Raw genomic sequence first — 15,284 nt, forward strand, 5'->3', positions numbered from 1 at the left:
GAACGAAATAGTTAGATTAAAAAATGACGGATAAGATCCAAGGTGGCGGTTTTGTAAATACAAACATATTAAATGGCGTCTTGGGTATTTCAAATAAAAAAAGAAGGGTATTTTTGGGATTAATTTTAACAACCCCATAACCTTTTGATTCTCACTCCTAAAATTGGAACTCAATAATTTGATTTCATTAGGTCACTTTGTATATACAACTGTTGTGCGGTGTCGTTTCACTGTCACCTCATCACCGCACTTAAACCATATCATTATAAAATACTTGTCACTCCACATCATTATATTCCTTTTATTTTTTTGATTATTTATATAGAAAATATATTTTTAATTAATTAAAAGGTAGAGAGATAGAGAGAAATAAAGATAGAAAGAAGATGATTGGATGTTGTTAACTGTGGTGGTGACCACATTCCACCCTACCATGATGCACCACAATCATACGGAGTGGTGTTCACTATAGTGGTGGGGTGCTATGGTGGCAATAAATCACCTTCGTTAAAGGTATTCCGATGGCCTAATTATATTATTAACTTGTGGGGAAATAAACACATATATGCACACAATTATCAATCGTCTTTTTTTTTCATAACCCATTTTGTGATTTACATCTCTTAATTCTCTGATTAGGTTTTCGTGTTTTGTAAGATCGAAATTGAAGATAAGTTAAATATCCCCCTACTTGTTGTTTATATACATATTTTTATTCATTAGATCAAAACAAGTATCAAAATCAAAAGAAAAATATTCCTAAAAACAATTACTAGACTCTACATGTCATTATTTTATATGATTTTTTTAGAACGGCGGATAAAATAAAACTAGCAAGATGCTAGAGAAAATTACAAAGAGTTATTACAAACATACATGGGAGAACAACACCACATATTCCAATTCATAAAATTAAGATTGACACGATGTTTGAACCATTTATATGAAATAAGTTGAATCTCATATGCCATCTTCATAGGGGAGCCCCTCAATTTCTTAAAAACAAAAGAATTTCGAGCTTTCATAATCATCCATATAATAGATTAGATATGACCCAGTTTCATCAATGTAAACTTCTTGGATATACTGTTACAACTCATCTTCAATATCAGGTCAGATAAGCTCTCAGGAAGGGAAGGTAGCATAAGCAACCATTTGTACAACCACTTCCAAACAGTGCGAGAGAAGCGAAATCCAAACTAAAGGTACTCAGTATCCTCGTTAATCTTAGAACAAAAAGGGAAATTATGAGAAGATAACGTTACCCCTCTCACCATGAGATTCATGGCAACAAGGACTCTTTTCAGCAACATGCACCATACGAAACAATTTGCTTTTAGGGGAACCCAAGAAACCCATTGAAACTGCAACAAATCATCATCCAACATACTGCTAACCATGAAATTTCTCAACGACTTAACAAAGAAGATGCATTCGAATCAACCTTCCTCGAACAAGAATCTGATAGGTTTTCTAGGTTATAAAAATTTTACATGTGGTAGAAAAACACTTAAACCTTAAGTTCACATGCAACCTACAAAGGATCTATGTTTTCTCTATTGATAACAAATAACTATGAATATCAAGAAACCCTAGGATGGAGGCTATGAAATCAAAATTCACATTAAATTAGGTTTACATACCTATTGATTATTATTGCAAATAATCAAAGTAGAATCCTTCTTCAAAATCTTGAAAAGCTAGCACCAAAGGAATGGATGTCTCTAATGATTTGTACCCAAAACCCTAGTAGCAAGAAGACTTGAGGAGAGAGGAGGCTTGAGCAAATTTCAGCTCTAGGAAGGCTAAAAAAAGTGGAAGAAAATAATGAGAGCCAGGGTGGTCTTTATATAGCTGAAGGAAACTTGAGGCCAAAGCTAGGTTTTCAGGATAAGGCCAAGATTAATTAATATAATAATCAAGCTACCTTATGTCCTTATCCTAGGCCCTATGAACGAAATTTCTAGGTTATCCTAGCCAAATTTCGTCCACCCCCATCCCATGGGGTTCTAGAGCTTTCCTGCTTCAACTTTTAATAAATAACCAAATAGCCCCGGTAGTTTTAATTAATTCAATTAAACCCAAAGTCAATTCCAATTAATTTCCAATTAATTCCAAATTAATTATCATTATTTCTTATTAATATACTAATAATATAAAATATTATAAACTATTTATTCCAATTTATTAATCATATAATAAATTAGCAATTCAGCCTCTTCCTCCACAAGTCATTTTATCCAAATACAAGTTTTGAGGGCAACCCAAAAAGGAATTTGCTTCTAATTCAATAATATATTAATTTAGTTATTGGCTTAGACACATTAATCCAATAGTCTCCCACTTGGATAAGTCTGTAACTACAATTGCGAGTATAGACCTTGAAATAAACAACAAAGAGTGCTTTCCAAAGCCACTACCAAACTCTGATTCAAATCAGCTATTGGCCCGAAGATAAGTGGTCATCTATTCCTTCGTTCTTCAAGATATCGTATGAACACGAGACATGGATCAGAATCAATCTCATTGTCTAAAATTTTGTTTCCCGATTTTCCCGATTTGTAAAGACTTTAGTGGACTTCAAATTGAACACATCAATTAGTCCTGGTTGGGCCCAGCCCTATATAGTCAACATCAAATCATCGAGGGTCCCAACGATATCGCTTTTCCTGATAGGGCAAAAGGAACAAATTACATTGACTATGTATTCATACAATTTACATATCAAATCACACAAAGAAGTACCCTTTATAACATCTAGTTACGAGATGCGTTTGAGTAAACCAATGCATAACTGATTTGTAAACTATGAACTACATATCTCTACTTTAAGAATAGTAGATATTATCGTCATATGATTACTTGTGACAAGATTCATGAAGTAATCTCTAAGCGTGAGTTTATCCAATATTTAAAATCCCTGTTTTCAAAGTACTCATGAATATTGTAGCAATTCAAATTGTAATATCTTAACCTCAATCGATAATCTACAATCAATTCATGACAATCTTAATTCACTACTTACTTCCAGAAGTTTGAACGACTGTGGAAGTTTGAATAATTCAAATTACTCATGAAGTGTAAACATGCAAAAAGAAACACAAGAATAAATAATTGAATAAGGTGGTACGATACTTATAAATAATTCTCTATTATTCATTCACCAAATCAATTACATTTATTTTGTTACAAGTTTCAAACATATCACTTAGCTACTAAAACTAATATCGTCTCTTAGGCCTATGCTCCTAGCATACTCGTAGTGTTTGACTCTGCTCAGAGCCTTCGTGAAAGGATCTGCAACATTATCATATGATGATACTCTCTTCACCAGAAGGTGTCCTTGTTCTACCTGATGTCGAATATAATGGTACTTTATCTATATTCTTGGATCTACCATTATCCTTTGGTTCTTTTGTTAAAGCAACCATGCCTTCATTATCACAGAACAGTTCTATGGGCTCCTGAATAGTTGGAACGACTCTGAGATCTCCGATAAAGTTCTTCAGCCAAGCCGTTTCCTTCGATGATTCACTCACTGCAATGTACTCAGACTCACATGCGGAATCAACCACTGTGTCTTGCTTGGAACATTCCCAAGTAACTGTTCCTCCATTCAGTAAAAATACCCAACCAGACTGCGAACAAAAGTTGTCCCGGTCTGTTTGAAAGTTGGAGTCACTATAACCATTCACTCTTAACGTATCACTGCCGCCAAGAACTAGGAACATGTCTTTCGTTCTTCGTAGATACTTAACAATATTCTTCACCGCAATCCAATGGGCTCTGCCAGGATTTCCCTGAAATCGACTAACCATGCTCAAAGCATAAGACACATCAGGACGAGTATAGGTCATTTCATACACACTACAAGAAAAACAACCTTTTACGACACGCAATGCGTGTCGTAAAACGCTCAGACGACACGCAAATACGTGTCAAGGAAGGCCCTGTTATAACGAAAGACGACACACTTTTGTGCGTTGTCTATTTACGACACGCATTTACGACACGCAATTACGACACACAATTACGATGCTCATTTATGACACGCAATGCATATCAAGGAAAGCCCTGTCATAAAGGAAGACGGCGCGCATTTATATGTCGTAACCTTACGACGTGCATTTACGACTCGCATTGCGTATCATTAAATCCCCTGTCAAAAAAGGTCATGTCAAAAATGAAGATGACACACATTTTTGTGTATCGTAATTTTAAATGTTTAAAAAAAATATTATTTATAGATTTACTAATATTCAAATTAAATTTGCAATTAATGTCTCATAATAGAAAATAAAATATCATATACAAAAAATACAATCTGTTGCATAAAATTTAATGTCATACAAATAATCGTTCCATGGAAAGATAAAACAAATCAATAGAAGTTGTAACAGAAATTTACAAACTAATTAGATACAAGAAATATGAAAAACTTGAAATCCCTGAGATTAATATTTCTAATAGAAGCTTCACGTGAGATACATACAGTTGGACAAGTAAGCAAGGATGTTCCTGAATCCACGATAGCAGCACAAGAACATGTACACGGTATCTTCTGCTAGAAGGTGTCGATCCAAAACTAATGTTGAAGGTTGTCATGATAGTTGTTAAGATTTAAGCATATATAAAAAGCAACCAATCAGTGACTATAAGAAGTTAGATAGTGACAAATCCAATTTAAATGGACGAATGAGAAACAATTGACTTTAAAAACTTACATGTAACAGGATGATCAAAGGCTTCATGGTATGAAAAGGATACATATACACACATGTTTGTACAAAATTAGGTAGAGAAGCTAAATAAATAATTTTAAAATGATAAAATTTGAAGTCTTAGAATTGTGTGTAACTTTCACACAGTATAATTAGGTGAAAAACTTACACACAGTATAATTAGATGAAAAACTTATACAAATGGGAATAGTTTCAATAGGTGATGGTTGTATGCATCAACAATAACCTGTTTCAACTGCTCCTTTGTCACCTATAGCTTACACTACATGGGTAAATTGGCTAGTAAGCAAGTTACTTAACATGAAAGCATTGCAACACTGTCAGTACCAAGGACAAAACCTTGCAACAAAACTATAATAACGAAATATCTAGATGAAAACCATAACTTTTGAAATATCAGAAGGAAAAAATTGTAATTTACTCAATAAATAATAATAGTGGCATGTTGCTTGACACATAGGCAGAGTTTGACTTTGACCATTGTCACCTTTTACTTTACTATCTCTAGATACATCACCACCAACATTTGAGACTATTGTGCATGTTGGTGCCTAGATGCCCAAATTCAATAAACATAAGAAAAAACTCAAAAGTATAAAAAACTGTTTGGAAACTGGATACTGGAAAGCAAACCTTAAGGGCATTTTTGACAATTTTCGCTCTTCTTTTTTGATCCGCGTTTGTATCTAATATGTTTTATAAAAAAAATAATGAGATAAAACAGTCTGGAAACTGGATACCGGAAAGCAAACCTTAAGGGTTTTTGTATCTCATATGTTTTATAAAAAAATAATGATATAAAAAAAAAGAACTTACCTAAAACTATTCCTTCTTGTACAAATGCCCTTGTAGCATTAAGAGCATCTGTAACCCTATCTTTTCTTTCTCCAACTTCCGCCTTACTAGCCCCTCCAACCTGGATTATATTTTATTTTTAATAAATAAAATTAAAAAAATAACCAAGTGGTTTAAAATATACCTTAAAGACTGCAACACCTCCTGACAACTTTGATAATCTCTCTTGTGTTTTCTCTTTTTCAAACATGGCAGAACTGTTCTCAATGGTTGACCTTAATTCCTCACATCTTTCTTCAATTTGCTTCTTATCACCACCACCATGTAGAATGATCGTATCATCAAGAGAAACAATAACCTAGTACAAACACACAAATTAAATCCTAAATACAAGGTTTAGTAAAAAAAATCATAATAATTAGTTTGGATTTTTTAAGGTAGTTATTAATAGCATAGAGGAATACTGGAACAGTAATTAGTTTGGATTTTTTTTCTTATGATGCATAAATATGAATTTTCAAAACAAAAAATGATTAGTTTTTAACATTTTTTTTATAGAAATCCACACAAGTCGATTTTATCTCCAATCACCATTTAATAGTTTTTAACATTTTTTCTAGTTCTGCTTTTAAGCCAGGAAGCATAGACACTTTTGACCATAATTTTTCACACTGCACCAAAAAAAGCATATGAGATCAAAGGGTAATATAGACATTTACCATCAAAAATGTATAACAGAATGAACAAAAGGAAACTCTACCTCCTCTATCAATTTAACCAACTCCTCAGCAAGAGAGTCGCGAATGGATTCCATGGATGGCTGAATGCTATAAATTAATGCAAAACCCTCGATTTCATTGTTGTCCCTATTTTTCACCAATCGTACCTGTATAATCATGGAGATATAAATTAATATATTTTTCATCAGTTGATATAGCACATGCCTAACAATGATTCACCAAATAGCACCCAAAGTATTAAAAAAAAAGAGTAAAAAATAATAAATAAATATGAGTAATTAAGTAATTAAAGTTAAACTAAACCTGGTAGATCTATCCTTACTTCTGGGGGGGCACTATTGATTTCTTCATACCAGAAATCTAACTGCCCGTCTTACACGTTGAAGTTCATCCGATGTTGAGTCTGCATACTGAGTCAATAAGTAGTTAGACCTACCAACTCATTTCAACCAATATTTAAATAAGAAAAAAAACTAAATTAATTAGTACATCTGCAGTTGCCTTAGTACACCAAGCTTCTAATTTAGATAACCCTGATTTCACATACTCACCATTCCCAAGTGTACAACACTCTTTATGCATAAGAAGGCTGAGGTTCCATATTAAAAATTTATAATCCAAAAGATTATATAATCATATATGATATGTAACTAGTTTAGCATGGTTAGAATCTCCAGTTACCTGTTGAAGAGTTGCGCATCAATGTAAGAGTAAACTTGAGCAAAAACTTTGTGAATAATGACAGGTGGCACCTGAAAATAGGAAGACACAAATGAGAGTTCTCATTATAGCGTTAAAAAAAAAAAAAAAATAACTTACATGGAATTCTTTTAATGTATCAAGAACACCATTTAGTTACATGGAATTTGTCCATAGTTACTTTACTATCACCATGTGTATCAAATTCTTTCATTATTTCTTCCAATGTTCTATCCTTGCTCCAAGTTAATTTCCTTAACTTAATATCCTGTAGAATTGCTTTTAGTTCAGGAACAGATATGTAGCTGTCACCATCTTGATCAATCTTGGAAAATAGATTGCATGTATAATGCAATGCTTCTTCTTAGTTTTTATCCAACAGGAAACATAAGTACAAATAAAGCATATATAGATAATATGAAAAGGAACAAGAAACAAGAAACAAGAAACCAACCCTTTTATAGTTGCTAGATTTGCTGAACCATCTTCATTGATTATCTTATCCGCAGTGTGCTCCTGTAGATGTTTTAGTATGTCCACAACTAAATGCTCGTGTTTCACGTATGATAATCTTCTTTTTTGTATTGAAGGCTCAAACACCTACATAAGAGAATATTTAGCTAATTCTATCTTATTAATATAATTTAATAATATTCACAAAGATAAATGTAGAGGATACCTGGTAAATGAAGTATACAATGAAGAACAAAACCGATACAGGAAAAGCATTTGCACCAAATAATCCTGGGATTAAGATGAATGTGAATGGTATAACAGAAAGAAGCATAATTTTGGCTGCTTGACTCGTCTCTTCATCTGTAGTTACACAAGAACCTACAAACAAGGAAACAAATTAACTCCATTTATGGGCAATCTTGGAAACATATACGAGTAACCGAATTGAATTAGGAGGTGAACTGAAGAATATCGGAGCTAACCAGTGCATAATGAAATCAGTTTTTGGATTTGATTTTGCGTAGGATCATTAATCATTGAAGAGCTTGAACTAGATTCTGAAGAAAATTTTCGACTACCAATCATGACACAAGTTCCCCACAGTAAAGTGAGAAGGAATATAGTTGATCCAGCTAGTAAGCCAACTCTAGTTAGGACGTACTCTTGAGCTCCATATTTTGTGTCTGATAGACCAAATATTGCGCATCATATATATAGAGATATAATTACAACCCACTATGAACAAATTTCCAATGAGGAGTCTTTAGGTATTTAACATTTTCAATTTGTGGGTTCGGATCGATTGAGGGTATCCAGAGAAATTAAGATAATGAAGGAACATACCGAGAAGTATCAATGACTCAGGAAGAAAACCAAGAACTTGGAAAGCACTTACACCGAACATGCCAGGACCAGAATCTGGACAATCCATCAAAAAGATTTTCAACTGTAAAGAAGAGAGATTTAGGGTTGTAGTGGTTGACTGTGAGACGGATTTGGGGTTTCCTTCGGTTACCCCCTTCACATCTTCATAAATCTTCATATGGTGGAGGATAGAGATGAGAGAAAACTTGGTAGAGAAGGAGAGACGAGAAGGTGGAGGTGTCAAATAGGGGCTGTTCAACTAGTAGCTTCGATTGACGGTTGATGAGTCGTAGTTGTCGATCGACGCTACAATTGAAAAAAGTTGTAGTCGCCGAACCATTCAGTGTGAGGATTGATTTGGAAGGCGGGGGTTTAAAAAATTTGGGGATTTGATTTTCCTTCTAAGGAGACGTGCGTTTCTTAAAAAAATATAAAACGACATTCACAGAGGACGCACATTTTAGATAAAGTGCCCTCCGTGTTTTTAATTTTTTTACATGAGACACTAATTTAAGGGCACACAATAATGCGTGACCTAAATCCATAAATTTTTCAAAGAGATGACACTTTTTTAATATCACTCTCTTTTGTGTAACATAAATCAATGAGTGTCGTGGTTTGCGCGTCGTAAAAGGGTCTTTTTCTTATAGTGACATGATCGATCCTACAGCCAAAGCATATGTGAATCGACTCATGTCAGTTATCTCTTCATCAGTACTTGGACTTTGAGTCTTACTCAACTTGATAGTACTATAAATGGGCAATTCCCCTTTCTTTGAATACTCCATACTGAAACGCTTTAGTATTTTATCCAAATATGTACTTTAGTTAAGGCCAATAGGACGATTCTTTCTATCCCAATGAATCATTATTCCTAGAATAAAGGATGCTTCCCCTAGATCCTTCATAGCGAAACACTTCCCAAGTTAAGACTTAACTTCTTGCAAAGTTGGAATGTTGTTTCCTGTAAGGAGTATGTCATCAACATACAAGACTAGTAAAGTCACTATACTCCCACTAGCTTTGACATATACACATGACTCATATTCACTTCTAGAGAACCTAAACTCTTTAACTTTCTCATGGAAGCAAAGATTCCAACTGCGAGATGCTTGTTTTAATCTGTAAATGGATTTCTCAAGCTTACACACCCTATCAGGAAACTTCGAATGTACAAAACCCTCTGGTTGACTCATGTAGATGTCCTCAGATAGTTTCCCATTAAGGAAAGCGGTTTTATCATTTATCTGCCAAATTTCATAATCATGAAACGCGGCTATAGCAAGCATAATTCTGATAGATTTTATCTTAGCTACTGGTGAAAATGTATCATCATAGTCAATCCCTTGGGTTTGAGTAAAACCCTTTGCAACCAGACTAGCTTTACAGGTGTGCACTTTCGCATCCATGTCGGTCTACTTCTTGAAGATCTATTTGCACCTGACTGTCTTTAGACCAGGTACATGATCAACCAAGTTTCATACTTGGTCATCATACATGGACTCAATATCACTGCCCATTGCCTCCTTCCATTTAGCATCCTTAGGTTCTGTCATTGCTTCCTTGTAGTTAGCAAGTTCATCTAAATTTACCAGTGTACAATCACTGACAAACGTAGCACCATCTACAATAATATGGAAACTATAGAACTCAGGTGGCATGCTAACCCTACTGGAATGACGAAGGGGTAATGAGTTGTCAACTGGCTCAACTGGAACCTCTTCCTCATGTTGAGTGCTAGTTTTGTCTATGGTTCCTTCATTGGATGACTCTTGAGTTTTTTCAAGATCAACAGTACTCCCACTGTCCTCTTTGATTATGATTTCTCTCTCGCGACAGACTCCTCTTCGAGCTACAAAGAGCACGTTATCACTAGGCCTGTAGAACAAGTATCTAAAGGACTTCTGTGGGTAGACAATAAAATGACACTTCTCGGCTCTCGTTTCAAGTTTTTCATGCGTCTCTCGTCTTACGAGTGCTTCACAACCCCAAACCTTGATATGTGCGAGCGAGGGATCTTTCACTGTCCATATCTCATGAGGTGTTTTGGCAACCTTCTTTTTTGGAACAAGATTCAAGATATGGGCGGCTGTCTCTAAGGGAAACTCCCATAAATGAATAGGAATAGAAGCTCGACTCATCATGGAAGGAACCATGTTTGGTAAGGTTCGATTACGCCTCTTAGCCACACCATTAAGTTGTGGTGTTCTGGGAGGAGTCAATTGTGAAACAATTCCACATTCCTTAAGATAGTCGTGGAACTCGATACTAAGATACTCACCACCTCTGTCAGATCTGAGCATCTTTATCTTCACGCCTAATTGATTCTCGACCTCGTGCTTAAACTCTTTGAACTTTTCAAAGGTTTCTGCTATAACCATATCTGCTATAATCATCCATAAATGTCACGTAGTATTGATTAGCATCTCTTGTGGTGGATCTAAATGGGCCACACTCATCCGTATGGATCAGGTCCAACAATCCCTCACCTCTTTCACATGTTCCAGTAAAAGATGATTTTGAAATCTTGCCCAAGATACAAAATTCACATTCATCATCTGTCCTAAGATCAAATAATTCCAACACTCCATCGTTTAGTAGTTGGGCGATGCGTTTCTTGTCTATGTGCCCAAGACGACAATGCCACAAACATGCTTTGTCCACACCATTGGACGAATCAATATGAAACACACTATTGCCTAGGTTATAAACATAAGTCACACTTTCACACAGACCATTACAAGGTAAAGCTTCAAACATAAAAACACCATTTTGATAAGCAGAGATAGAACCAACTTCATTATAAAATGAATATCTAAAACCTTGTCTGAATAATGCATGAAATGAAATAATGTTTCGTGTCATATCTAACGAATAACAACAATTAATCAAATTAATCCTAACACCACTACTAAGCACAAGCCCATATGTCCCAATCTTGGTAACAGATAAAGATCGCCTATTCCCCATGATCAGATTGAGCTTCCCATGCTCCACCTCCTCACTTTCGCTTACTCCGTGCAAATTAGAACAAATGTGGAAACCACATCCTGTGTCAAGGATGCAAGAATGAGAAAGTTGTGTGTTATTAACTTAAATAGTGTAAATACCAGAAGATGACGCCTTAATCTTGCCATCCTTCAAGTGTTGAAGGTACTTAGGGCAGCTTCTTCTCCAATGGCCCTTTTCACCATAATAGAAGCAAGTTTCCTCCTTTGGATCACTGACCGTGGGGACATCAACGTTGGGCTTCGAATTTGACCCACTGCTAGACCCTCCAACATGGGACTTCCTTTTTCATGTCGGATTGGGAATGAGCCTTCCTTTTCTTCCCTTTGCTAGATCCAATGGCCAGGACATGAGCATTTGCTGCAGTAGAGGCGTGATTTTTCTCCATCCCCGATTCAGCAGTTTGCAACAAATTATGAAGCTCAATCAATGTGATCTCCTTATTGTTCAGATGATAGGTCAGAACGAACTGATCATAACTAGGAGGTAATGAGTTAAGGACCATATCAATGGCCAACTGATCATCAAATGACACATTGAGCTTATTGATTTGCTCCACTTACCTTTGCATCTTTTGTACATGAGGGCAAACTGGTTCTCCTTCCTTGAGTTTGCATGACATGAAAGCTTTGACCACTTCGAAACGCTTTTGTCTCACCTTTTTGTGGAACTTTCCAGCAAGGTCGAGAGCCATCTCGTATGGCTAGTAGTCCTCATAGAACTTGGCCAGATTAGGTGCCATAGTGGCCACCATGATGTAAGTGACATTAGTGGCATCATCAGAATGTTTGTTGTAGGAAACGATTTCCTCAGGATTAGCGGTGGAATGATCGATTCCGAAAAGAGGCTTTTCTAGGACCTATTCCTTTCCTACATAACAAAGAGTCATCTTCAAGTTCCTCATCCAATCCATGTAGTTGGGACCGGTGAGCTTTTCTTTTGACAAAATCGAGAGTAGAGATAAGTTTTAGTTGGAGGAGCCGGTTTGAGTAGTAGTGAAAGACTTGAGGAGAGAGGAGGATTGAGCAAATTTCGGCTCTAAGAAGGCTCAAAAAAGTGGACAAAAATAATGAGAGCCAGGGAGGTCTTTATATAGCTGAACGAAACTTGAGGCCAAAGCTAGGGTTTCCAGGATAAGACCAAGATTAATTAATATAATAATCAAGTTGTCTTATCTCCTTATCCTAGGTCCTATGAACGAAATTTCTAGGTTATCCTAGCCAAATTTCATCCACCCCTATCCCATGGGGTTCTAGAGCTTTCATGCTTCAACTTTCAATAAATAACCAAACAGCATCTACACTTTTAATTAATTCAATTAATCCCAAAATTAATTCCAATTAATTTCTGATTAATTCCAAATTAATTATCATCATTTCTTATTAATATAATAATCATATAATATATTAATAAACTATTTATTCCAATTTATTAATCATATAATAAATTATCAATTCAACATCTTCCTCCAAAAGTCATTCTATCCAAATACTAGTTTTGAGGGCAACCCAAAAACGGATTTGCTTCTAATTCAAGAATATATCAATTTAGTTATTGACTTAGACGCATTAATTCAACAAAATCAGCCTCCAAAGAAAGGTGAGTATTAGCAATCAAGTTATTAAGGGTAGTAAATTGTAACGCCCGCAGATCCGGGCTAGTCAATTTAGAGACGATGAGCATCAAAAATGGGTTTTTGATGGAAGATTATTTAGAAGGATTAATCTTAACCAAGTTTTAGTATATGTTACAAGGGTTCCGTACATATAAAGAACGCCGAAATCCGAGTTATAACGAAGAAGTTATGGCCCGTCGAAGTTTTACAGCAAAACCGGCACGGCACCGGGAGACGTAAATAGTGAATTTACGGCAGAAGATTTTTTAACCTTATAAATATAAACAAAAGTTATAGTATACGTTAAACCGAGAACTTACAAAAAAAGAACGCCCAAGTCTGACTTCGTATGGGAAGTTATGGATTTTCTAAGATTTGGCATAACAGTGCACGACCCGAAACTCGAATTTTAGATCGAGCGGTTTTTGGCCTACACGACCTAAATGAGAGTTGAAGATCTCATTAATAGGAACTCAACGGTAAGAAGACAGACGAAAACGGAGTCCGTATGTAGAAGTTATGAATTTTACGCGGACATTTAACATTATAATCTCCTCATACTGTTAAATTTAAGATCGGCCGAGAATTAGCCGACAGAGTCAAAATGAAAGTTGTAGATCTTATTTATAACTACGCGTGGATATAAAGAACGTCGAAAACTGAGCTCGTATGTGACAGTTATGGGGTTTAGAAGTCGGCAGGGTGCTGCTGCAAAAGGGGTGACGTGGCACAATCTTGGCCATTGCTTTCTCCCCAAGGCTTGGCACTAGATGGTGACATGTGGCACCAACTTCAGCCATACTTCACCCTATAAATACAACCCCTTCCACCCTCATTTCTTCACACCTCCACCCTTCTCTCTCTACTCTCTCTCTCTCCCTCTCTCTAAACATCCCAAAACTCCCCTACCGCTAGAAGAAAGCCCCGGACCGCTCGACGGCTCCGAGAAGAAAAGCTTTCGGCTCGGAAGTTCTGCCCCTGCATAGCACAACTTCTAGCCAAACCTCCTCGTAGGTAAGATACGCCTACCTAATTTTTAATATAGCTTTTATTTAAATATAGTAACGTTATTAGGACCTTATAATAATTATTTGAGCTATTATTATGGGTTATATAAGTGTCGTTATAATATATTTTTAACCACTCGCGGTACGGGGAATCCGGTTTGAAGGGCCGCCTGGGTTGTTGGATTTCAAAAGTGCTATATTCTAAAATGATCCTGCCCTCCGGTGTTTTATGTCTGGCCCCTATCTGTACATAGTGGTTGGAAAATATTGTTTAAACGCTTATATAATAATAATAAGACTAATAATTAGTCACGGTAAATATTAGACTAAAATCTAGTGGTAATAATACTAGGTATCGTCGAAGGAAATTATTTTAAAGTAAACGAAGCGTTGTCCGAGTACCGAGTCACCACCTTATCAAGTGAGTGCATAGTTACTTTCATCTTACACATAGATATGAAGTATTTTATATAAATTACGTGCTATGTGTGCATATTATCTGTATACTTGTTATCTATGCTGGATGAACGATTTTATACATGTTTTAAATAATTTAAATTGTATATGTATTTTATATCTACGAATATGTTGGGTAAAACATGGGTAGATGAACGATGAGAGGTGAAAGATGATATGAGTGAACATTGGCAGCTATAGACTTAGTGCCTAACAAATAACATCGGCAGCTATGGACTTAGTGCCTATTGAATAAACGTTGGTAGATATGGACTTAGTACCTGTTAGATAAACGTTGGTAGCTATGGACTTAGTACCTGATAGATAAACGTTGGTAGCTATGGACTTAGTACCTGATAGATAAACGTGGGTAGCTATAGACTTAGTACCTATTAGATGAACACTAGTAGATATGGATTTAGTACCCGATGAATGAATTTTAGCAGCTATGGATTTAGTGCTTTACGAATGAGCATTGGCAGCTATGGACTTAGTGTCTGTCTTATAACCCTAGAAGCAAGGGACTTCGGAATAAACGAATGCAGGATAGATGACTCTTAGGGTAGATTCTTAAGAGTAAGGAATATAATGGGGATGGGTAATTGGGCTGATTGTTTGATGTTTAAACATAATAATTATATTATTGTGGGTTGAAAACCCTATGTACTCACCAGGTTTCCCAACCTGACTCACTCAAGCTTATTTGTATCACAGGTGTCGATATGAAGCCACTTTACACTGAGAGATTTAAAAGAGATGTAGATCACTAGTGTAAGTGAATGTAAGTTCTGTTTATGCTTATGTTTCTGTATTGACAATGACATCCCAAGGTTTTAAAAGGAATAAAAATACATTTCTTCGGAAATGCTTTTGTAATGCCCCAATTCTGGTATGTTATTTA

General features: G+C 35.7%; 1 protein-coding gene and 1 pseudogene across 1 annotated transcript; both read right to left on the bottom strand.

The window, feature by feature from the left end:
- Positions 1-3,308: 3,308 nt before the first annotated feature.
- On the bottom strand, positions 3,309-3,857 carry LOC145158552 (secreted RxLR effector protein 161 pseudogene; annotated as a pseudogene).
- Positions 3,858-5,235: 1,378 nt separating this feature from the next.
- Positions 5,236-6,654, bottom strand: LOC145157030 (chaperonin CPN60-like 2, mitochondrial). Its single transcript, XM_079076187.1, has 5 exons — positions 6,581-6,654; positions 6,298-6,423; positions 5,722-5,895; positions 5,559-5,658; positions 5,236-5,428 (listed from the first exon to the last, which is right to left on the bottom strand). The coding sequence occupies exons 2-5, from the start codon at positions 6,349-6,351 to the stop codon at positions 5,256-5,258; spliced, it is 501 nt and encodes a 166-aa protein (XP_078932313.1). The 5' UTR covers positions 6,352-6,423; positions 6,581-6,654; the 3' UTR covers positions 5,236-5,255.
- Between the last annotated feature and the right edge of the window lie 8,630 nt (positions 6,655-15,284).

The sequence above is a fragment of the Lactuca virosa genome, chromosome 2 (genome assembly GCF_052849685.1).
Source record: "Lactuca virosa cultivar CGN04683 chromosome 2, Lactuca_virosa_CGN04683_v6, whole genome shotgun sequence".
NCBI lineage: Eukaryota > Viridiplantae > Streptophyta > Magnoliopsida > Asterales > Asteraceae > Lactuca > Lactuca virosa.